The 24,786-nt window shown below is 37.9% G+C and overlaps 1 protein-coding gene across 6 annotated transcripts in view; it reads left to right on the top strand.

Moving 5' to 3' along the window:
- SAP130 (Sin3A associated protein 130) overlaps window positions 1–24,786 on the top strand; it is a 99,208-nt gene that overhangs the window by 19,117 nt on the left and 55,305 nt on the right. For all 6 annotated transcript variants that reach the window (XM_037125628.2, XM_053667471.1, XM_053667473.1 and 3 more), the window contains 5 exons: window positions 9,439–9,586; window positions 9,755–9,845; window positions 10,056–10,160; window positions 13,980–14,121; window positions 17,010–17,131. In XM_037125628.2, coding sequence (XP_036981523.2) covers window positions 9,439–9,586; window positions 9,755–9,845; window positions 10,056–10,160; window positions 13,980–14,121; window positions 17,010–17,131 — 608 coding nt within the window. The remainder of the gene's footprint in view (window positions 1–9,438; window positions 9,587–9,754; window positions 9,846–10,055; window positions 10,161–13,979; window positions 14,122–17,009; window positions 17,132–24,786) is intronic.

Genomic DNA, 24,786 nt, shown 5'->3' on the forward strand with positions numbered 1-24,786 from the left:
CAAAATGTAACTTGAAAAATATATACGGTGAGGAGTGTCACTCTCATCTCCATCTCACAGATACCAATTACCCATGTTCCTGTCCTTCGCTTGCTAAAGTAACCTGTTAAGCCCTGACCAGCACAGTTCAGTGGGCATGGGTTGGGCAAAGTGAAAGGTTACTGGTTTGATGACCAGTCAGAACACATGCCTGGGTTGCAGGCCTGGTCCTTGGTTAGGAGCATGAGAGAAGCAGCCAATCGATGTTTCTCTCCCCCTCTCTACCTCTTTCCCTCTGTCTAAAAAGAAATAAATTAAATCTTATAAAAATAAATTAACCTGTTAATTCTTTGTTATGTTTCCAGTCAATGTTTATTGCAATTTTATTGTTAGGATTATTTGTTTAAATTTATTTTTAATTTTAGTATTTGCTTTTTGAACTATTTAAACATTGAAAATACTGATTTTGCTTAAAAATTAAAGCTAATGTAAAGATGGATTCACAAGTACCCCTGTTCCTTTCCAAGTTACCGTCTGCTCTAGTTAGGCTGCCATTTTATTATTCTCTTATTTGTACTCTGTTTCTTTTCCTAAGAATAAGTATACACACAGATAAACACATACATTTTCCTTTTTCCATCCCTTTGTTACAGCATGTTATATTTATATATACAGTTTCTTACCTTGCATTTTTCTCTTAATATATTCTGTAGATGACCATTATATGTTTATGATGGTGTACCTTGAAGGTATATTTGTGGAAGTGGTAGTGCTAGGTCAAAGAGTAAATGGCTCAATTTTCTCACCTAAAAAATGGCAATAATATTACCTACTTCAGAGATCATTATGAAGAGTAATGATATACTATATGAAAAGCACTTAAAACATACCTGGCATGTAATGTGCATTATATGTATGAGGTGGGCAGGTTTACAGTTGTGAGTATGGAAATAATAGAAATAAATAATACAGTAATGAATAAGTGTTAATTATTTGCATAGTCACAACTGTAAACCTACTTTTGCTCAACCCTATAAATAGATTTTTTAAAGATTTTATTTATTTACATACTTATTTTAGAGAGGGGGAGGAAGCAGGGAGAAAGCAAGGAAGAAAAACATCTGTGTGAGAGATAAACATTCACTGAACAGTTATAAGTATCCTCTCATATGTGCCTGGATTAGGGACCAAACTTGCAACCCAGGCATGTGCCCTGACTAGGAGTTGAACTTGTGACCTTTTGCTTTACAGGACGATGCTCAACCAATTGACCCACACCAGTCAGGGCAATAACTTTTTTTATTAGAGTAAATGAAAATCCAAGACAACTATAGTCTGTGTTTTGAAAAACACTTAAAAATATCTAAATACTTAATACAGGATAGGGCAAATGTAGGTTTATAGTTGTTCATATGGAAATAACACAATAATTAGTAAATAATAATACAAGAATAAACTCTTCTATACAAGAATAGAATCATAAAAACTCTATTTTGTGATTCTAATCCCAAATAGGTAATTACAGAATTACCTACTCACAATTGCATACTCACAACTGTAAACCTACTTTTGTCCCACCATGTATAAATACTCCTTTGGGGTATGTTTTTGTATGAACTGTACCTCTTAAAATATAAATGTGTTGAAGTTCGAATTAAGGAGTGCCCTTCCTTCCTTCCTTCCTTCCTTCCTTCCCTCCCTCCCTCCCTCCCTCCCTCCCTCCTTCCCAGGTGATAATACTGGCATTGTTCTTTGTTCAAAACTGTTTCCATAATTAGGTTTATTTATCCTAAAATTTGTCAGTATTTGATTTACGTATATATGCATCTCTCTTAGTGTTTTAATTTCAAATACAGGGAGGGCCTGGCCTTTTTGACACTGTGCTTAGTGCCCTATGTCGTCAACTATTAAGCATCCAGTCAGCAATAATACGCTGTCTAACTCAGTGAGCTTCAAGTTCCACAGTTGTATCGGTGTCCAGTGTTCTGCTTTCCTATGAACTCGAATGATATATGCCATTTAGTTGTGCAGGGAGAAAGCCAGCCATTGTAAATTTTATTCACTGATAGCTCATGGTCTGATTTTATAGCATTTTGAGAAGGAATCTTTATTGTTGAAAACCATTGCTTAGTTTGGACACACGAAGTCTTGGTCACATTTTTACCTTTACAACTCAATTGATCACAGTTTCTTATACCTACTTTATATTCACACGGTTCCAAATATAAAAGCATAAAAAGGTATACAGTAAGGAGTATCACTCTTCTCTGTCCCCCATCTATGAGAAGTCTATGCTCCTTTCCCTTTTTAAGGCAACCTGGAAATAGGTTTTTTAAAAAACATTCTATTGATTATTCTGTTACTGTCATCCTGATTTTTTCCCCCATTAGTCTGCACCCAGCAACCCCCACTTCCTCAGGCAGTCGGCACACCATTGTTCATGTCCATGGGTCATGTGTATAAGTTCTTTGGCTACTCCATTTCTTATACTGTATTTTACATCCCCGTGGCTATTCTGTAATTACCTATTTGTGATTCTAATCCCCTTGCTTCTTCACTCATTCCTCCACAGCCTCCTTCCATCTGGCAGCCATCAAAATGCCCTCTGTATCCATGATTCTGTCTCTGTTCTTTTTGTTTGCATAGTTTGTTTTTTAGATTCAATTGGCGATTTATATTTTTCTGCAATTATATTGTTCATAGTTTTGATCATCTTCTTTTTCTTAAATAAGTCCCTTTAACATTTAAAATAATAATGGTTTGGTAATGATGAACTCCTTTAGTTTTTCCTTGTCTGGGAAGCCCTTTATCTCCCCTTGTATTTTTAAATGATATTTTTGTTGGGTAGAGCAATCATGGCCAACCTTGGTCCCTGCTTTTCATGGCTTTGAATATTTCTTGCAAGTTCCTTCGGCCTATAAAGTTTCTTTTGAGAAATTAGCTAATAGTCTACGGGAACTCCCTCGTAGGTAACTAACATCTTTTTCTCTTGCTGCTTTTAAGATTCTCAAATTTTTATCTTAAACATTTGGCATTTTAATTATGATGTGTCTTGGAGTGGGCCTCTTTGCATCCATCTAGTTTGGGACTCTGTGCTTCATGGACTTGTATGTCTATTTCCTTCACTAAATTAGGTAGGTTTTCTTTCATTATTTTTTCTAATAGATTTCCAAATTCTTGCTCTTTCTCTTCTCCTTCTAGCACCCTTATGACACAAATGTTGGACTTCTTGATGTTGTCCCAGAAGGTTCTTATACTTTCCTCATTTTTTGGATTCTTTTTTCTTCTTGTTCTGATTGGTTGTTTTTTGCCTACCTATGTTCAAAATCATTGATTTGATTCTTCGCTTCATCTACTTTACTGTTGTTTCCCTGTGAATTGTTCTTTATTTTAATTAGTGTATCCTTCATTTCTTTTTTTTTTTTTAATTTATTTTTTAAAATTGATTATGCTGTTACAGTTGTTCTATTCCCCCCTTCATTCCCCTCCACCCTGCCCTCCCTCCCCACCATTACCCCCCTTTAGTTTATGTCCATGTGTCTCAAGTCCTTTAGGTTCTATATTTCCCATGCTATTCTTGCCCCCCCATCTATTTTCTATCTACTGTCTATGCTACTTATTTTCTGTACCTTCTCCCCCCATCTCCTCCTCCCACTCCCCTGTTGCTAACCCTCCTTGAGATCTTCATTTCTATGTTTCCACTCCTGATCTAGCTGTCCTTTTAGTTTGCTTTCATTTTAGGTATGGTTGTTAATAACTGTGAGCTTGTTGTTCTTTCACTGTTCATGTTTCTTTAACTTCTTTTTCTTAGATAAGTCCCTTTAACATTTCATATAATAAGGGCTTGGTGATGATGAACTCCTTGAATTTGATCTTATCTGCGAAGCACCTTATCTGTCCTTCCATTCTAAATGAAAGTTTTGCTGGATAGAGCAATCTTGGTTGTAGGTCTTTAGATTTCATGACTTGGAATATTTCTTTCCAGCCCCTTCTTGCCTGTAAGGTGTCTTTTGAGAAATCTGCTGACAGTCTGATGGGGACTCCTTTGTAGGTGATTGTCCCCTTAGCTCTTGCTGCTTCTAGGATTCTCTCCTTCATTTTAATTTTGGCCAATGTAATTATGATGTGCCTTGGTGTGTTTCTTCTTGAGTCCAACTTTTTTGGTACTCTCTGGGCTTCTTGGATTTCTTGGAAGTCTATTTCCTTTGCCAGATTGGGGAAATTTTCTTTTATTATTTGTTCAAATAAGTTTTCCACTGGTGGCTGTGCCTTTCCCCCTTCTGGTGCCCCTATAATTCGGATATTGGGGCGTTTAAAGATGTCCTGGAGGTTCCTAAGACTCTCCTCATTTCTTTGAATTCTTGCTTCTTGACTCTTTTCTGTTTGGCCATTATTTGCTTTCTTCTGGTCCACTCCATTGATTTGAGTCCCAGTTTCCTTTTCATCGCTATGGGTTTCCTGTGGAATTCCATTCATTTCCATTAGTTTAGCCTTCATATGTTTCTCTAATTTGTGACTATAATCAACCAGATCTGTGAGGAACCTGATGACCAGTGTTTTAAACTGTGCGTCTGAGAGTTTTGCTATTTCTTCGTCGCTTAGATTTATCTCTGGGGCTTTGAGGTCTTCCTGCGACATTTTTGGTCTGTTCTGGCCCTTTAAGTGGGAGAAGCGGCGCCTTGGACTCCCAAGTCGCTGGGTTGTGACGCTGTATGTGGAGGCGTGGTCAGAGTGGGGAAATGGTGGCGCCCTCCACCCGTCGCGGCCGGTCTAACCGCCCACTCCCTCGCCTGTCCGCTCGCGCGCAGATAGGCGACCGCAGTCAACACGCAGCACCGCCTCCCCACTGTCTCCTCTGCAGTCGCTCACCCGGTGGGTTGCTCGGTCGCTCACTAGGTGCAATCCTGCGTTTGGAACCCGTGCGTCTGGATTCGCGTGTCTGGATTCCGCGCCCGGGTCCGTCCAACCGGAGTCCTCCTGTGCAACCCCTCACGAGACCCCGGTTTCGCCCCTTACCGGTCGGGCCGAAGAATTTGTTGTTAAGGGACCTCCGAAAAGTTCAATTTTTCGTGTTCTGGTTGTGTTTTCTGATGCTAATATTTAGTTGTCCCTAAACTTGGTTGTGTGAGAAGGCACGGCACATCCACCTATACCTCCATCTTGGCGGAAGTCCTATCCTTCATTTCTGAGTGGATCTTTTTTATTATGTTGAGGTCTTCACTAAGTTCTTTGAGTATCCTTATAATAGTGTTTTGAACTCTGTATCTGATAGATTGCTTATCTCCATTTTGTTTAGCTCTTTTTGTGGTCTTAATAAGTTCTTTCCTCTGGGCCATGTTTCTTTGTCTCTTCATTTTGGAAGCCTCCCTGTGTTTGTGTGTATGTATTAGGTAGAGGTGCTTTGACTCTGTATCTTGGTAGTGTGGACTAATGTAGCAGGTACCCTATAGCGTCCAGTGGCACAGACTTCCCTGTCACCCAAGCTGTGTACTTGAGGCGTGCCGTTCGTGTGGGCTGAGTACAGCCTGCTTTTGTAGCTGAGCCTTGGTTGCTGTTGGCAGATCAATGGGATGGATTTATCCAGGCCAGTCAGCTGCAGGATTGGCTGTGACCAATTAGCATCAACTTCCGTTCTCCAGGGGGCATCATTTGTGCAGGGGCAGGGTGATGGTGCTCTGATGTGGTCTGTAGCTGTCCCCTGGGTGGCGCTGGCCTTGGGGTTTCATGGGTGGTACAGGCCAAGGTCAGCCACCACCTATGTTTTGCTGGTGGCCACCGTGCCTGAGCTATAAAGCAATCTCAGATAGCTGCTACTTGTATTGGGCTTGGAGATTCCCAGGTGAAGCCAGGCTGAGAATCTAGGTTAGTTGTTCCTAGTGCTGTACCTGCGGTTCACTGAAGCCAACAATTGCTTGTTTGATAGGATCTAGGAGTTGTGAAGCATGAGCTAAGATCAGCCATTGATATGGAGAAGCAGCTTAGGTGGTCCCATGAGATGGGTAGGGTAGAGTCTCTGGGGATCTCCAAGGTGGGTAAAATGGTGTTAGCCATTTTACCAGGTTAATGGAGTTTGAGATGTGGTCCCAGCTTGCTAGCTCTGTGGGGAGGGTTTAGAAAAGGGATAATGGCCTCTGCTTGACTAGATGCCAGACACTTAATATTCACCCACTATGCCGCTGGTGCCTTTCAAGTTGCTGTCTCTGTCCTGGAGCTCAGAAGGAGTGACTCTAAGTAACATTGTGTGTGGATTATTAAGAGGAACTGCTTGGGGTTCCAGCAGTCTCTTCCACTGACTCAGTCCCCACTGGTTTTTGCAGCCCGAAGTTGTGGGGAGTTTTTTCCTGGCACTGTAACCCTGGACCTGGGGGCCTGGTATTGGGTTGGGATGGATGCCTCGCTCCTGAGATATCCCTTCCAAATATCCAAAATTTTATCTACCATATGTAGGTGAGAGACCAGCCCCTTCTGTGTGTACACCCCTCCTTACCAGTCTGGACAGATGTAGATTTCCATTCAACCTGATTTCTGACGTTCCTGAGTGATGATCTTTCTATGTTTTAGTTGTAATTTTGATGTGGTTGTGCGGCGAGGTGATCCATATCTACGTATACCGCCATCTTGACTGGAAGTCTGAATGGTAATAGTTTTTTTTAGATATCCTTCCAGTGCTTCTTAAATACAGCCAAATGCAAATGCAATTCTTACTTTTCTCTTTTCACACAAAAGAATGTTTAATTTCTATATTCCTCTTTACTTTCTTCATATAACAGCATATATCAAAAGCTTTTCATTTTAGTACATAATTTTAGTGTTCTTTTACTTGAAACAATAATGATCTATTGTGTAAATGGATTTATGGTTCTTTCCAGTACTTTACTATCATAAATAATATTGCAGTGAATAATCTTACACATTTACGTAGGTCATTATGCATGTGTGCAAGAATATCTATAGGATGAATTCTCAGTGATCAGACAGTATCTACTGTCTAATTGCCTTCACTGAGGTTTATACCAATTTATACTCCCTCCAGAATGTTTAAAATTGCCTATTTCCTTAGAGACTGAATAGCAGAGAATGATGTCAACTTGGGGAAGGTATTTTTGCCAAGGTAATAGGTGAATGATGATATCTCAGAGTATTTTAAATTGCGTTCCTCTTCCTATGAGTGAGAGTGAGTATCTTTTCTTTGTCAAGGGACCATTTGCGTTTTCTTTTTAGCAAACTATTTGTATTTTTCTGGCTATTTTTTATTAGGCTGCTATTTTTGATTTCTACGAGTTCTTAGTATATTCAGAAGATTATACTTTGTATAATTTGCTATGTAGGAGGTTTGCTTATTTCTTTACACAGTCAGCTTTACAGATTTTTTTTATAGCTTGTAGGGGTTTTTTAAAGTTATATTCCTGTCATGTTTTTATTAATATTTATGAAAGAAGACAGCTTAACAGTAAGTAGTTAACTTAAGTAGTTGTTCCAGATAATTTTGTGCTATGAGTAATAGTTTTTTTAATATATTTTTGAAGATGCCATTACAGTTGTCCCATTCCCCCGCTTCATTCCCCTCCACCCTGCACACCCCCTCCCTCCCATTCCCCCCCTTTAGTTCATGTCCATGTGTCACCAGTTCTTTAGCTTCTACATTCCCCATATTATTCTTGCCCTCCCCCCTGTCTGTTTTCTACCTTCTGGCTATGCTACTTATTCTCTGTACCTTCTCCCCTCTTCTCCTCCTCCCACTCCCCTGTTGCTAACCCTCCATGTGATCTTCATTTCTATGGTTCTGTTCCTCATCTAGTTGTCCTCTTAGTTTGCTTTTGTTTTAGGTATGGTTGTTAATAACTGTCATTTGCTGTCCTTACACTGTTCATATTTTTTATCTTTTTCTTAGATAAGTTCCTTTAACATTTCAAATAATAAGGGCTTGGTGTTAAACTCCTTGAACTTGTCCTTATCTGAGAAACACTTTATCTGCCCTTCCATTCTAAATGAAAGCTTTGCTGGATAGAGCAATCTTGGAGTAGGTCTTTGGATTTCATGACTTGGAATATTTCTTTCCAGCCCCTTTTTGTCTGTAAGGTTTCTTTTGAGAAATCAGCTGACAGTCTGATGGGAACTGCTTTGTAGGTGACTGTCCCCTTATCTCTTGCTGCTTCTAGGATTCTCTCCTTCATTTTAATCTTGGGTAATGTAATTATGATATGCCTTCGTGTGTTCTTCTTTGGATTCCCCTTCTTTGGGACTCTCTGAGCTTCCTGGACTTCCTGGGGGTCTATTTCCTTGGCCAGATTGGGGACGTTCTCCTGATTGGGGAAGTTCTCCTTTATTATTTGTTCAACTAAGTTTTCTACTTGTTGCTCTTCCTCTTCCCCTTCTGATACCCCTATAATTGGGATGTTGCATCTTTTAAAGATGTTCTGGAGGTCCCTAAACCTCTCCTCATTTTTCTGAGTTCTTGTTTCTTCATTCTTCTGTTTGTGTGTTTCTTTCTTCCTTCTGGTCTATTCCATTGATTTGAGTCCCAGTTTTCTTTCCATCACTATTGGTTCCCTGTGCAATTTGCTTCATTTCAATTAGTTTAGTCTTCATGTGTTCCTCTAATTTGAGACTAAAATCAACCAGTTCTGTGAGCATCCTCATCACCAGTGTTTTGAATTGTGCATCTGAAAGTTTGGCTATTTCTTGGTCGCTTAGAGTTATTGGCTCTGGGGCTTTGAGTTCTTCTTGAGCTATGTTTTGGTCTGTTTGTGGTTGTTACGTATGAGGAGAGGAGCCTTAGGTGTTCACCAGTTCGGGGCCACCCAGGTCGCTGGTTTGTGATGTTGTATGTGGGGGCGGGGTCAAAGGGGGGCAGTGGTGGTCCCCTCTGCTGCTTCTTGCCACCGGGGCTTACATGGTCTGTCTCACTGCTTGCTCCTTTGCTGGTTTATCTGCGCACAAATGTGTGACCGCAGTCAGCCTGCCACCTTGTGTCCTCAGTGGGTCGGCCTGTCGCTACTCCACACCTGGGATCCGCCCACGGCTGCCTGTGCTCCTGGGTCACGTGACTGGGTTGTGCACCTGAGTTGGTTTGGTGGATCTTTCCTGCCCAACCCCACTTCGCTGCTGGCTTTGCCACCTCTTACCGGTCTGGCTGAAAGGTTCGTTGTTGTCAGACTTCCATATAGGTCAATTTTATGTGTTTTGGCTGCATATTTTTTTACTAAAACTTTGTTGTCTTTAAACTTGGTTGTGTGAGAAGGCACAGTGTTTCCATTTATGCCTCCATCTTGGCGGAAGTCTCCTCAAAAGAGAAACTAGATGAGCCATTTACTTCACTGGTTCACCAGCAGACCTCACAGAACTCTGAAAAAAAAATACAGCTATATGAGTCAGATCAAGTACAAGGTGGTAAGTGGCCTTGATGCCTGCCTTGTGTTTGGAGACAGATTATAAATCATGTCTTTTCTATTTTTTCAGTCGACCGACATTATCTATCCAGCATCCACCATCTGCAGCAATTAGTATTCAGCGTCCTGCTCAATCACGGGATGTAACAACAAGAATCACACTGCCTTCTCACCCTGGGTTAGGGACGCCAAAACAGCAGCTTCATACCATGGCTCAGGTATAACCAGAGGGGAAGAACTATCTGTATGGTTCTTCTGTGGGTTGAAACCACAATTATGTAGAACATGCTAAGAACCTGACCATGTTGGTGGCAGTGATTGCTTTTAAGTGGATTGAATGGGAACTGTTCCTGTTTATAACTGTGTTCTGGGTTTTTCTGCCACAGAAAACTATCTTCAGTACTGGCACACCAGTGGCTGCAGCAACAGTAGCACCTATTTTGGCAACAAACACCATTTCTTCTGCAACCACAGCTGGTAAGTCAGCCACCGTTCTCACTCTTTCTGTCATGGGAAAATGAAGCGTAAATGGTAGGTTAATTTTTTATTTCTCAGCTTCAGTCAGAGAGAAAGAATAGGCTATGAAAATTCTGTTAACTTTTCCCAACAGCTTTTATCAGGATTTTGACAACCTGTAGTGTGTCCAGAGCAGCCATTGTTGAATTTTCTTTTTCCCTCCCATTTTAGGAACTGTGTCACACACACAAGCTCCCACAAGTACAATCGTTACTATGACGATGCCCTCACATTCATCCCATGCTACTGCTGTGACCACCTCAAACATCCCAGTTGGTAAGTATTGTATACCCTTCAGATAGAAGCTTAAAAGGAATTTTTCAGCTCCTCTGACCAGCTTTTCTTATAGATGGATAATATTTATTTTTTTATTGTTGTTAATTTGCAAAGTAAAAGTGAACTTATCTTTTAATATTATTTGTCATACATATTTGCCATTGAAGGTAGGAGAAGACAGGAAAGTAATCTTAAAGAGCTTAAAGTAAACTTTTAAGTCTACATTTAACTTCCTCATTCATCAATCTTTACTTTTATGTGTACCTTTTTAAAGAAGTAAATTAACTTTACTCATTCAGTTACACAAGAACAACAAGAAAAGAAAGAAGCAGAGATAATGGAATGAAGAGAATTTGTATACAGACAGATTGTTTAGGAAAAATCATCGGGTGATATAAAAGTGGGAAGATAGCTAAATCTTAAGTTGATTACCTAGCTTTTCATCTGAGTCCTGCCTCAAGATACTTCAAAACTTCTAAAATTTGTTTATTCCCCCTTTAAATATGTGTATAAAAAATCTTTGGCCCTGGACGGGTAGCTTGGTTGTTTAGAGCATCATCCCAATACTACCAAGGTTGTGGATTGATTCCCAGTCAGGACACATACAAGAAGCAACTGATGAATGCATAAATAAGTGGAACAAGAAATTAGTGTTTTTCTGTCTGTCTCTCTCTCCCCCCACCACCCCTCTAAAAATTAGTCAGTCAGTAAATAATTTTTGAAAGGTTTCTAGTAGCCAAACTTTAGTCATCAGGAGCACAAGTATTGGCAAACTTACCACAGGACCAGATAGTAAATGTTTTAGGTTTTTCAGACTTCGTAAGTCTGTGCCACAACTACTCACCAGTGGATAATATGTAAACAAATCGGCATGCCTACGTTTCATTAAGATTTTAAGGACATCAAAATTTGAATATCATATAATTTTATGTGTCACAGTGCTTATTAGCTCACAGAAACAGATATTAGGCAGGATTTGTCTCACAGACCACAGGTTACCGAGGTCTGCTATAGCAGCTATTTCACATCTTCCAGGGCAGAGACCACAGCCCATGAGACTGCTCTGTTTAATCTACCAGCCATGAATTTTAGTTTTTACCTTTGCCTTGGTTCTGTAATGATGAGCATGTCATCTTACTGTTCTTCACTCCCAAAGATCTGAGATAGCTGCCATATTTTTAATATATTGTACTTTTTAGAAGTACAGACTGCTTTTTGTCAGATGACATAGTACATACTGAATTATCAGAATCTGGTGACCAGGCACAGATTCCCTACCTGCTGTGTTCTAGCCCTGGGGCGGTCTCTTCTTACTTGCCTTCCTTACCTGTGAGATAGACTGCACCTTAATAGCCCTCTTACTGAACTTTGAGGACAATTTGCACAATAATGGTTGGTCCCAGGAAACTTTTACTCCTCTTTTAGATAACTGCGTTATACCAGCCTTTAAATTGGTACTCAGCCCCACAAAAAGCTTTTAGTGGAGAGGACACTGCTACTGGGTCTTTTGCATGTTACTGCTCACTACAGCTTGGCACCAAGCATCTCTCATATGCCTAGGAAGTTAATTTTACTCCCGTAAAAAGAAATTTGTTATGTCTGTGTGTGGTTTGAGCAGTAGTGCATTTTTGTTGTACTACTCTCATTGAAATGTTCTTTTTCATTGATTATTCCATGTTGTCATGTCAGACCAATTTCTGGCTATCCTTAGCATTGTCATCGGTTATTGTCAGTGCTATGACAACAGAGCCAAGTCCACTCTTTTAATTCTTACGTTCTAGACTCTCATTAGGGAATCTATAGCTATGAAGAAAATCAGAACATTTAAGAGGGGGCAGTGTACCCTATAGGGGCTCTCTGGTTTTGCCTCTCTGTGAAAAACTGTTTTGAGATTAGTTCTTGTTAATGTCAGTGTATCTTCTTAAGAGATCACACTGTGGAAGTCAACTCACTGAAAGTACCAGGAGACTGAACTCTGTTCATTCATTTTGCCTAGAACCACCAACTTTTTACTTGTCCTAAGTTACTGTATTCTCTATCTCCCCAGCTCATTTATCTTTGAATTTTAACCATTTACTGAATTCTAGATATGAAAATCATTTGATAAAAATGTCCAAACAGATTTAACATCTGCCACTTAATGTGATTAGTTTCATCTAAGTTCCATCAGGTTTATGCTCTAGTTTTGTTTTCCTCTTTTATAGTATCCTACTCTTTTATTACATCATAATAGGATACCTGTAGACAAGTACCTCAATTGAGGAGGGAGACTTGGCATTAACCCTGCAGCACTGATCTTCAACTTTGGGTATAGGAGATATATTAAAATCACCTAAGTGGGTTTTTCCAGGTGACACTTGCTTTTTCCAGGTGAGATTAAATATTGGATTCAGCCATTGTTACTAATAAGAATGTATTGGGTCAGGGAAAAAAAGACTGATTAATGATGAACATAGAGTTTTCTCTTCTAATGGATACTTGGCTTCCAATAGAATACCATCCTGATTTTCTTTTTGCTGTGACCCACACATGATGATGGTCTTCGAACTATAAAAAGCAGTCACAGCATCCAGAAAATGAGATTATCTTTGGAGACAGCATTATGGCCAACTTGTGATTTCTGCATTATATTTTTTGTTAAGATTTATTTTTAATAATTGAGAATATGGCTTTTTTAATTAGAAAAAAAGTAAAGGTAAATTGTGGGGTTTGTTTACAGTCACCAACCACTGGTTAGTTACCCTGCCAAATGATCATTGCATTCCTATTGCCAGTATTATTTTCAGTTGCCTTTAATGGGCACAGTGAAAAATAAGGTTTAGTTTCTTTCCACTCAATGCTCTACCTACTACTACTGATGGAAAACTCTGTTAGTTAATAGATGCCATCATCAGTGGTCAAATAGGGCATCTCAACCATCATCCGGCACAGACTTCTCTAGCTTCCTCCCTAAGGAAATAGCTAGGCTTCGTGGTGGGTTTGTGCTTCTTATTTTTGGTTTTTCGTGCATAGCACTTTGGGTAATGTGGTGGCATCATCCTAGTGTCTGTTTGTTATGTGCCTGCCACTGCAGTAACTTGGGTCTTTACACACATGGAAACTGGGTCCCTCTGTATCTCTGAAGTCCCAGCTTTTCTGTGTAAATTCCCAGGTATAGAGAGAGTTAACAGATAGGTTTATAGGAACTGTAAACAAAGTTCAGCTATACCACCTAAAAAAAAATGGATTACAAATTGTAGAGGTAAGCAAATTTTGAATGTTATATTAAATTTGAAAACTATTTATTTTGATTTTGCTATAAAGTGTTAGATAAAATTACAAGGATATTCAAATTAAGTCATTTTTCTAGAGAAGGCTTCATATGTGAGGAAACTGAGACTTCGAAATTTAAATGGAATACTCAACACTTAGTAACATGTTATTAGTAGTTAAGGACCCAATTACTTACAGAGTAGAATCTAAGGTCTTTGTCATTTCTGTATTTATATTTTTGTTGAAATTATTTAATTAAAAAAAATTTTTTAAGGGGCAGGCTCAAAGAATTCAGGTAAGAAGAAACAGGTGTGGTTGGTGACATTTTTGTTAAAGTATTAATGTTGAACCCTGCATTAACAAATAACAGGTTGTATATATTAGTGGATTATTAGACTGAAACAATTAGTGTAACATTATGTACTCATCTTTCATTTTTTATTTTGATTAAAACTAAAAATCCAGGCTTTCTTATGATTTGCATTCTTAACATTATTGCTGGCCAAGAATGCTGTGGCTTGCCGATAGAAGCATGTAAGCAGTAATGTAATTGGTTTACTTTTGTAGCTAAGGTGGTGCCTCAGCAGATCACACACACTTCCCCTAGGATCCAACCTGACTACCCCACAGAGAGGAGCAGCCTGATTCCCATCTCAGGGCATCGGGCCTCTCCAAATCCTGTGGCCATGGAAACTCGCAGTGACAACAGGTAGGAGAGAATTGCCTGTTATATTGTCTCATTGTGTCATTAATTGTTTTGAATTTTCAATAAAACAAAATGTCCCACAAATATAGCATATATTTACTTATTCTTACTTACAAAATTTCCCCCTGAAAATAATTATTTTCTTAGTTTTATGAACAGTGTCCATATTTACTCAGCCATCCTCCCTTTTTTGATGTTCTCTTAGTATGCATTGTTTTATTTTGTGTATTTGTTTGTTTATTTTGAGAGTATGAAAGTTAACAGCATTATGACCCTTTATCCCTAATTTTTATCCTTCCATTTTCACTCTGAAGAACAAAGACATCTCTTTCTTAACCACAATACTATTATCCCTGAAATGATTTTTTTTATTTCTTTCACAATTTGACCTTTTTTTATGAATACAGATAGACCAGATCTGTAGAATATTCTTCAATTTGGACTTGTCAGATTGTTTTATCATAGTGATATTGAAGTTGTATTTTTTGACTGAATACCACTTGAGTGATACATTCTCACTTAATACATCATAGAGCTCATGCTATGTTTTTGTCCCATTGTTAATTATGTCAGCATTAATCAATGAAGATGATGCTTGCCAGACTTTTCTTCTGTAAAGGAGTATCTTCTTTGTAAATAAATAATTTGTGTGGAAATACTTTGAGGTTACAAATATCCTGTTCCCCAATAAACTTTCACACAGTAGTTTGTTGATGATTCTTCACCGAATCAATTGAAGATTGCAATTGGATAGTTGCAACATAGTGACTTTTTCTATTTATCATTTCTTTCACATTTATCAGTTGGCATTTTGATGTAAAGAAATTTTATCCTCCCCCCCCCCAAAAAAAAAAAAGCCCTGGCTGGTGTAGCTCAGTGGATTTGCCTGTGAAGCAAAGGGTTGCTAGTTCGATTCCCAGTCGGGGCACATGCCTGGTTTGCAGGCCAGGCCCCAGCAGGGGACACATGAGAGGCAACCACACATTAATGTTTCTCTCCCACTCTTTCTCCTTCCCTTCCCCTCTCTCTAAAAATAAATAAATAAAATATTTTTAAAAAAGAAATTTTATCCCCATTTATTTATTGTGTATAGGCTTATGGATTTGGTTTTATTCATTACTAAAATTTATTAGTGTCATCTTGTTTTTATGCTCAAACTGTTTCTGGGTTGGTCTTTGGGAGCGCCTTCTGGCTAGTTCCTAAACTCTTGCCATGTCCTGGTCATTCTAGCACTTCCCACCACCACAAAATTGCCAACTCCTGAATTTTATCTGTCTGATTTCTGGAATCTGCCATTTCTCTAAAGAGCCCTGATTCCTTTTCATCATTTAGAAACTAAGATATAGACAATTAACTGTGTTAATTGTTACTGGATCGTCATTTCTTCTAGGCTCTTTGAGGAAACAGAGGTAAGAAGTACTGTATTTTTAGGACTATAAGACACTCCAGACCATAAGATGCACCTAGATTTTAGCGGAGGAAAATAGGGGAAAAAAATTGAAGCAAAAAATGTAGTCAAATATTTAATAACATGCTCCACTGCCACTGCCCCCTACCCCACAGCAAGCCAGGTAAACTACATTCGGGCTATAAGGTACACCCCTTTTCCTCCCAAATTTGGGGGGTGCTTCTTATAGTCCGAAAAATCTGGTACGTAACATTTAAAAAACTCTTTAGTACACCCTTATACCTCTAGTTCAACCCCATTACCTCCCCAATTCCATATTTGCATTTCCCTTCTTCCCACAGTCAGGACATGGTACAGTGCACATGAAGTCTTCTTAAGATTGGGTCATTTTTAAATGATCTTGTTTGATTATTATGATGTATAAGAATATATGTACGTTTTAATATAGTGTGTGTCCAACATTTTTGCCGAACATGACTAATAGCTCTAAAAGTTTGTAAATTCTTCCAGATTTCCCATGTAGATGTTTATTTCATCTACAAATAGGATGGTTTTTTTGAGAGACAAAAGAGTTTTTTCATTTCCATTTTGTATACCTATGTTTTTCTTGTTGGATAGAGCTTCTAATGTAATGTGGAATATAACTGTGATAATGAGGGTCCTTGTCTTGTTCCTGACCTGAATGGGAATTCTTCTGAAATTTCATTATAAATTTTTATAGATACTGTTTGCAGTTTGTGATACAAAGTTTGTTTCTCTTCCTGTTTTCTTAGACATTTATATCATAAATAAGTATGAACACTATTAAGTTTTTTTATAAATCTTTTCAAAGTTTCAAATGATTGTTCTTTAATAATTTTTAATATGATCTGAACCATTAATAGAAATTCTGATGTTGAATCATTCCTATCTTTCTGTGATAAACCATATTTGATCCTGATATACTTGATTTTACATAGTACTTAATTCAGTTTTATTTAGAAATTTGGTATCAATGAAATTTGTTTATAATCTTTTCTCATACTCTCCCTATTGAGTTTTGATATCAAGGCTATATTAAGCTCAAAAAATAACTTAGGTCACTTTTCTTCTTTTTCTGGTCTCTGAATCAGTTTGTATAAGTTTGGGATTATCAGTTTTACATATGTTTGATAAAATTTGTCAGTATAAACAATCTAAGCTTAGAGTCTTTCAAGTGTAATTGAGCAGGGAAGATCCTTCAATTACTGAGGTTTTTTAAGTCAGTTTTGCTAATTATTATTCCATATGTTTTGCATTTATTAGTATAATTAGTATTTATTAGTATTCATTTATTTAAAGTGTTACTCTGTAAATTTGTTTCCTTTTATCTAATTGTTTGAGACCATGGGAAATGTTGGTATGGCAGTTAAGAGTATGAAGAGGATCTGGGGGATAGCATCATTTGAAGGTAAAGAAGAAAATAGGTCATTTTGGCTCATTATTATTTGTGTTTCATCTGTAGACCATCTGTTCCTGTTCAGTTCCAGTACTTTTTACCAACATATCCACCTTCTGCGTACCCACTGACTGCACACACGTACACCCCAATCACCAGCTCTGTGTCCACCATTCGACAGTATCCAGGTATGAACTCCACTGTTAAGATGACTTTTAACATTTTAGTTAAAATTGAGATAGAAGTCAATCAGTTGTCTAGGATGGATTTAAATTCTGTGTTCAAATTCAGATAAGCCCAAAATCTGAAGCTTTAAGGTTTTAAATCACTATTTCTTTGTTTTGTATAAAAAGGTTATTTTTATTATTATTATTATTGTTCATACTTGTATCACTTGTCCCTCCCTGAGGATAATTATGTTAACAATTTTTGTTATACCTTAAAATTATAGTACAAGTTAAAACGAATAAAGCTGTGCTCTTACAGAGCTTCTATTGTTTTGTGGGATAGCTGTTGTATTTTTAATATTAGTCCATTTATGCTAAATATTCAACATTCTTCCTTATAAATAGTATTCTTTTTGATAACCCAGAAAAACAAAACAATTCTTAAACTAGACTGTTTGTGTAACATTTTCCCTAAGGGACCCTCAGCTCACTTTAGATGTAAAAAAGCCAGATTATCTATCTCAGGAGTGTCAAACTCCTGAAATTTTCACTGGGGGCCACATCAGCCTTGTGGTTGCCATCAAAGGGTCAACATAATTTTAGGACTGTGTAAATGTAACTACTCCTTAACTGTTAAGGAGTTGAAATTACATTCGGCTCTTTGAAGGCAACTGTGAAGCTGACGTGGCCCCCAGTGAAAATGAGTTTGACCCCCTGGACTAGCTTGTGGACATTGCCCTTCTGCCCTGCAAGTGAAGATGCAGCCAGGGCCTCATGTGGCCATTGAGCATTTGAAGGGGACCTGGCACAAATGAAGAAATAAGTTTTTGCTTAATTAAAATTGGAGAAACTTCAAATTTGTTTATGAAACTATTCTTTTGAAAGGTAGATTGCATGGAACCAAAATATTTTGTAAATCAAATATTTTTAATAAAAATTTAACATCTGAATTGAAGTGTGTTTTTAAGAACAAAATATACCCTAAATTTTGAAGATATGGTATAGAAACAGAATATAAACTCTCTTAATAAAAAATTTTATAGTGGTTATAGTTTGAAATGCTAATATTTTAGATACACTGGATTAAATAAAATACATTAAAATTAGTTTGACCGTTTCTTTTTACTTTATTAATGTGGCTGCAGAAAAATCTAAAATTGCTCATATGACTTATATTTCCATTGGAGTATTGGGCTCGAACTTCGAAACACTGTATTTAAATAGCTTTAAAAATAGCCCTGGCTGCTGGAAAGAGCTATTCCAAGTCATGAAATCCAAAGACCTAAAACCAAGATTGCTCTATCCAGCAAAACTTTCATTTAGAATGGAAGGACAGATAAAGTGCTTCTCAGATAAGACCAAATTCAAGGAGTTCATCATCACCAAGCCCTTATTATATGAAATGTTAAAGGGACTTACCTAAGAAAAAGAAGATAAAAAAAAAACATGAACAGTGAAAGGACAGCAAACTCACAGTTATTAACAACCACACCTAAAACAAAAGCAAACTAAAAGGACAGCTAGATCAGGAGTGGAAACATAGAAATGAAGATCTCAAGGAGGGTTAGCAACACGGGAGTGGGAGGAGGAGAAGAGGGGAGAAGGTATAGAAAATAAGTAGCATAGACAGTAGATAGAAAATAGAAGGGGGGGGCAAGAATAGCATGGGAAATATAGAATCTAAAGGACTTGAGACACATGGTCATAAACTAAAGGGGGGTAATGGTGGGGATGGGGGGGTAGGGTGGAGGGGAATGAAGGGGGGAATAGAACAACTGTAACAGCATAATCAAGTAAAAAATTTTTAAAAATAAAAAAATAAAAAATAAAAACAGCCCTGGCTGGTATGGTTCAGTGGATTGAGCACAGGCCTGCGAACCAGTCGAACCAAACAAGTTCGATTCCCAGTCAGGGCACATGCCTGGGTTGCAGGCCAGTTTCCAGCAGGGGACTCACGAGAGGCAACCATACATTGATATCTCTCTCCTCTCCTCTCTCCCTCTAAAGATAAATAAATAAAATCTTAAAAAAAAACAAACCAACCAGGTACCTTCATTTCTCCTTTTTGTGTTTTTTTTGTTGTTGTTTTTTTGTATGTTGGCTTGTTTGGGGATTTTTTCATTTTGCAAAACTTTCTGCAAGTTTTATTTTAATTTTTATATCTAATGTGGAAAAATAGGTGAATCGTTGTGAATATTCTGTCATGTTTTGCTATACAATTTCAAAGGAAATTCATAACTGTATTTTTTATTAACAGTCTTTTTTTATAATAAATTTTATTTAGTTACTTTTCAACTACATTTTTTTATCTATTTCTCCCATCCCACCCCCCGCCCTGTCTCCCCCCTCCCTCCAATTTCCCCTCCCCCAGTCCTCATCCCTGTGTCTTCCATACTTGTTTCTCAAAATCCCTCCCCCTTTTTCCCCTTAAATTCCCTTCCCTCTCCCCTCTGGTCACTGCTCACTTGTTCTCTATTTCAGTGTCTTTGTTTTTATTCTGTTTGCTTGTTTGTTTTATTCTTTAGCTTCCTGTCAAAGGTGAGATCATATGGTATTTGTCTTTCAATGCCTGACCTATTTCACTCAGCATAATGCTTTCCAGTTCCATCCATGTTGTTGCAAAGGGTAGTAGCTCCTTCTTTCTCTCTGCTGCATAGAATTCCATTGTGTATATGTACCACACAGTTTTTTGATCCATTCGTTTACTGATGGGCACCTAGGTTGCTTCCAACTCTTGGCTATTGTAAATTGTGCTACTATGAACATTGTGGTGCATAGGTTCTTTGAAATTGATGTTTTAGGATTCTTGGGATATAATCCTAGCAGTGGAATTGCTGGGTCAAAAGGCAGGTCGATTTTTATTTTTCTGAGAAAATTCCATACTGTTTTCCATAATGGTTGTACCAGTCTGCAATCCCACCAACAGTGAACTAAGGTCCCCTTTTCCCCACAACCTCTCCAACATTTGTTGTTTGTTGCTTTGTTTATGATAGCCATCCTGACTGGTGTAAAGTGGTATCTCATTGTGGTTTTAATTTGCATCTCTCTGATAGCTAATGATATTGAGCACCTCTTCATGTGTCTCTGGATATTCTGTATGTCCTCTTTAGAGAAGTGTCTGTTCAAGTCCTTTTCCCATTTTTTAATAGGGTTAGATGTCTTCCCAGAGTGGAGTCGTGTAAGTTCTTTGTATATTTTGGAGATTAAACCTTTGTCTGAGGTATCATTGGCAAATATGTTTTCCCATACAGTTGGTTGTCTTTTTAATTTAATACTGTTTTCTTTAGCCCTGCAGAAGCTTTTAATTTTGATGAGATCCCATTTGTTTATTCTTTCCTTTATATTCCTTGCTCTAGTGGACATATTGGTAAAAATGTTGCTGCGTGAAATATCTGAGATTTTCTCGCCAATGTTCTCCTCTGGGACTTTAATGGTGTCACGGCTTATATTTAAGTCTTTTATCCACCTTGAATTTATTTTGGTGTATGGTGTAAGTTGGTGCTCAAGTTTCATTTTTTTGCACGTAGCTGTCCAGTTCTCCCAACACCATTTGCTGAAGAGGCTATCTTTACTCCATTTTATGTTACTACCCCCTTTGTCAAATATTAATTGACTATAGAGAGTTGGGTTGATTTCTGGGCTCTCTGTTCTGTTGCATTGGTCTATGTGCCTGTTTTTATGCCAGTACCAGGCTGTTTTGATTACAGTGGCTTTGTAGTACAGTTTGATATCAGCTATTGTGATCCCTCCTACTTTGTTCTTCTTTCTCAAAAGAGCAGCTGCTATTCGGGGTTGTTTATGGTTCCATATAAATTTCTGAAGTGTTTGTTCTATGTCTGTGAAATACACCATTGGTACTTTAATAGGTATTGCATTGAATGTGTATATTGCTTTGGGTGGTATGGACATTTTGATGATGTTAATTCTTCCAATCCATGAACAAGGTATATGTTTCCATTTGTTTGTGTCTTCCCTGATTTCTTTCTTCAGGGCTGTGTAGTTTTCTGCATACAGGTCTTTTACCTGCTTGGTTAGGTTTATTCCCAGATATTTTATTTTTCTTTTTGCTATATCAAATGGGATTTTTTCCTTGATTACTGCTTCTGCTGATTCATTGTTAGTATACAAAAATGCCTTGATTTCTGGATATTGACTTTGTATCCTGCTGCTTTGCCAAATTCATTAATTAGTTTGAGCAGTTTTTGGGTAGAGTCTATAGGATTTTCCATGTACACTATCATGTCATCTGCAAACAGTGACAGTTTTGTTTCCTCCTTTCCTATTTGGATGCCTTTTATTTCCTTTTCCTGCCTGATCGCTGTGGCCAAAACTTCTAATACTATATTGAATAGAAGTGGTGAAAGTGGACATCCTTGTCTTGTTCCTGATTTTAATGGAAAAGCTTTTAGTTTTTTCCCATTGAGTATGATATTGGATGTAGGTCTCTCATATATGGCCTTTATTATATTGAGGAATGCTCCCTCTATTCCCACTTTGCTGAGTGTTTTTATCATAAATGGGTGTTGTACCTTATCGAAAGCTTTTTCCGCATCTACTGATATGATCATGTGGTTTTTGTCTTTGCTTTTGTTTATGTGATGAAGTACATTTACTGTTTTGCGAATGTTGAACCATCCTTGCATCCCTGGGATGAATCCCACTTGGTCATGGTGTATAATCTTTTGGATATATTGTTGGATGCGATTTGCCAATATTTTGTTGAGGATTTTAGCGTCTGTGTTCATCAGCGATATTGGCCTGAAGTTTTCTTTCTTTGTTGTGTCTCTATCTGGTTTTGGAATTAGGATGATGCTGGCTTCAGAAAAGGAGTTTGGGAGTTTTCTATCCTTTTGGATTTTTTGGAATAGTCTGTGAAGAATGGGGGTTAGCTCTTCCTTAAATGCTTTGTAGAATTCTCCTGTGAACCCATCTGGTCCGGGGCTTTTGTGTGATGGGAGTTTTTTGATTACTGCTTCAATTTCTTTTGCTGTTATTGGTCTATTCAGCTGTTCTACTTCTTTTTCATTGAGTTTTGGGAGATTATATTTTTCTAGAAATGTGTCCATTTCCCCTAGGTTCTCAAATTTCTTGGCATACAGTTCTTCATAGTAATTTCTTACAATCCTCTCTATTTCTGTGGTATCAGTTGTAATCTCTCCTCTTTCATTTCTGATTGTGTTTATGTGTGTCCGTTCCCTTCTTTTCTTGATGAGCCTACTTAAAGGCTTCTCTATTTTGATTATCTTTTCAGAGAACCAACTCCTGGATTCATTGATCCTTAGAATTGTACTTTTAGTCTCTATGTCATTTAGTTCTGCTCTGGTCTTAGTTATTTCCTTCCTTCTACTTGGTTTGGGCTGTTTTTGTTATTGATCCTCAAGTTCTTGGAGGCGTAGAGTAAGGTCATTTGTTTGAAATGTTTCTGTTTTCTTTAGGTAGGCCTGTATTGCTATAAACTTCCCTCTCAGGACTGCCTTGGCTGTGTCCCATAAGTTTTGGGTTGTTGTGAGATCATTTTCATTTGTTTCCAGAAACTTTTTGATTTCTTCCCTAATTTCATTCTTGACCCATTCATTGTTTAATAGCATACCATTCAGTCTCCATGATTTTGGGTGTTTTGGGTTTTTTCCTTTGGGGTTGGTTTCCAGTTTCAGTCCCTTGTGGTCAGAGAAAATGCTTGGTATGATTTCAATATTCTTAAATTTGTTGAGGCTCCTTTTGTGTCCTATCATGTGGTCTGTCTTTGAGAATGTTCCATGTGCATTTGAAAAGAAAGTGTATTTAGCTTCTTTGGGGTGAAGAGCTCTGTATATATCAGTTAGGTCCATTTCATCAAGGGTGTTGTTTAATGCCGCAATGTCTTTGTTGATATTTTGTTTGGAAGATCTGTCCATTTTTGATAGTGGGGTGTTAAAATCCCCCACTATAATTGTGTTGCTGTCAATATCTTTCTTGAATTCCTCTAAGATTTTCTTTATATATTTTGGTGCTCCTATGTTGGGTGCATATCTATTTATGATGTTAATGTCTTCTTGGTGGATTCTTCCCTTGAGTATTATGAAGTGACCTTCTGGGTCACTCTTTATGGCTCTTTTTTTGAAGTCTATTTTATCTGATATGAGAATTGCTACCCCAGCTTTTTTTTCTTGTCCATTTGCTTGGAAAATTTGTTTCCAGCCTTTCACTTTTAGTCTGTGATGGTCTTTTGTCCTGAGGTGGGTGTCTTGTAGGCAGCATATGTGTGGGTCATACTTTCTTATCCATGACGCTTTTCTGTGTCTTTTGATTGGAGCATTTAATCCATTTACATTTAAGGTTATTATTGATAGGTACTTATTCATTGCCATTTTTGTACCTGTGTTCCTCTCTGTCTGTCTCTTTTCCTTCCTTTCCTTAAAGCAGACCTTTTAGTATTTCTTGTAGAGTTGGCTTGGTGGCAGCAAATTCTTTTAGACTTCTTTTGTCTTGGAAGCTCTTTATTTGGCCTTCTATCTTGATTGAGAGCCTTGCTGAGTTAAGTAGCCTCGGTTGTAGGCCTCTGTTTCTCATTACTTGGAATATTTCTTGCCATTCTCTTCTTGCTTGGAGTGTTTCCATTGAGAAGTCAGTGGCTAATCTTATTGGGACTCCCTTGTATGTTACTTGTTTTTTCTCCCTTGCTGCCTTTAAGATTCTCTCTTTGTCTTGGAATTTTGCCATTTTAATGATGATGTGTCTTGAAGTGGGCCTCCTTGGGTTCCTCTTGAATGGGACTCTGTGTGATTCCTGGATTTGTGTGACTTTTTCTCTTATCAAATTAGGGAAATTTTCTCCCATTATTCTTTCAAATATGTTTTCTATCCCTTGTTCTTCTTCTTCTCCTTCTGGTATTCCTATTATTCGGATATTATTACGTTTCATATTGTCTTGCATTTCTCTTAATCTCTCTTCATTCTTTCTGAGCCTCTTTTCCCTTTCCTGTTCTTTCTGTGAGATGCTTTCTACTTTGTCCTCTAATTCACTAATCCGATCTTCTGTTTCATCTACCCTATTTTTAATGCTGTCCACTGTGTTTTTTAATTCAGAAATTGTATTCTTTATTTCCTCTTGGCCCTTGCTAATAATTTCCATTTCCTTTTTCATGTTGATATAGTTCACAGTGAGATCATTGTAGCTCCCCTGTAGTTTCTGGTAGCTGATTGTGAGCTCTTTGAACTTCCTGATAACCAGTGCTTTGAATTCAGTATCTGATAGTTGACTTGCCTCTATTTCATCTAACATTCTTTCTGAGGATTCCTCCTTTCCTTTCATTTGGGGATTGTTTCTTTGTCTTCCCATTGTTTGTGAGACTCTTCTTGTTAGCCTCAGCTTCTTAGATTAATGTTTTGACACCCTGGGTTTATGGTGTCAACTTTTGTGGTGGAATGCCTGTGAATTTCAGTGGTGCAGCCTCTTTTGGTTACCCTGTTGTTCTCTGCTTCCACCTACTCAAATATGCAGCAACTTTTGGCTTCTCTCCTACAACAATGTGCAATTTGTCTCTCTGACTCTACTATTGGGAGGCCTCTTCTATGGGTCCAGCTCTGGTCTTTTCATATTTTCAAGTTGATTTTGTCTCTTGTGGATAAAAGAAAGAAATGACAAGGAAAGAAATAAAAGGAGAAAGAAAAAAATGGTAGGGGAATGGAAGAAAGAAC

The sequence above is a fragment of the Artibeus jamaicensis genome, unplaced genomic scaffold (genome assembly GCF_021234435.1).
Source record: "Artibeus jamaicensis isolate MK-2021 breed Jamaican fruit bat unplaced genomic scaffold, CSHL_Jam_final contig_469, whole genome shotgun sequence".
Classification (NCBI taxonomy): Eukaryota; Metazoa; Chordata; class Mammalia; order Chiroptera; family Phyllostomidae; genus Artibeus; species Artibeus jamaicensis.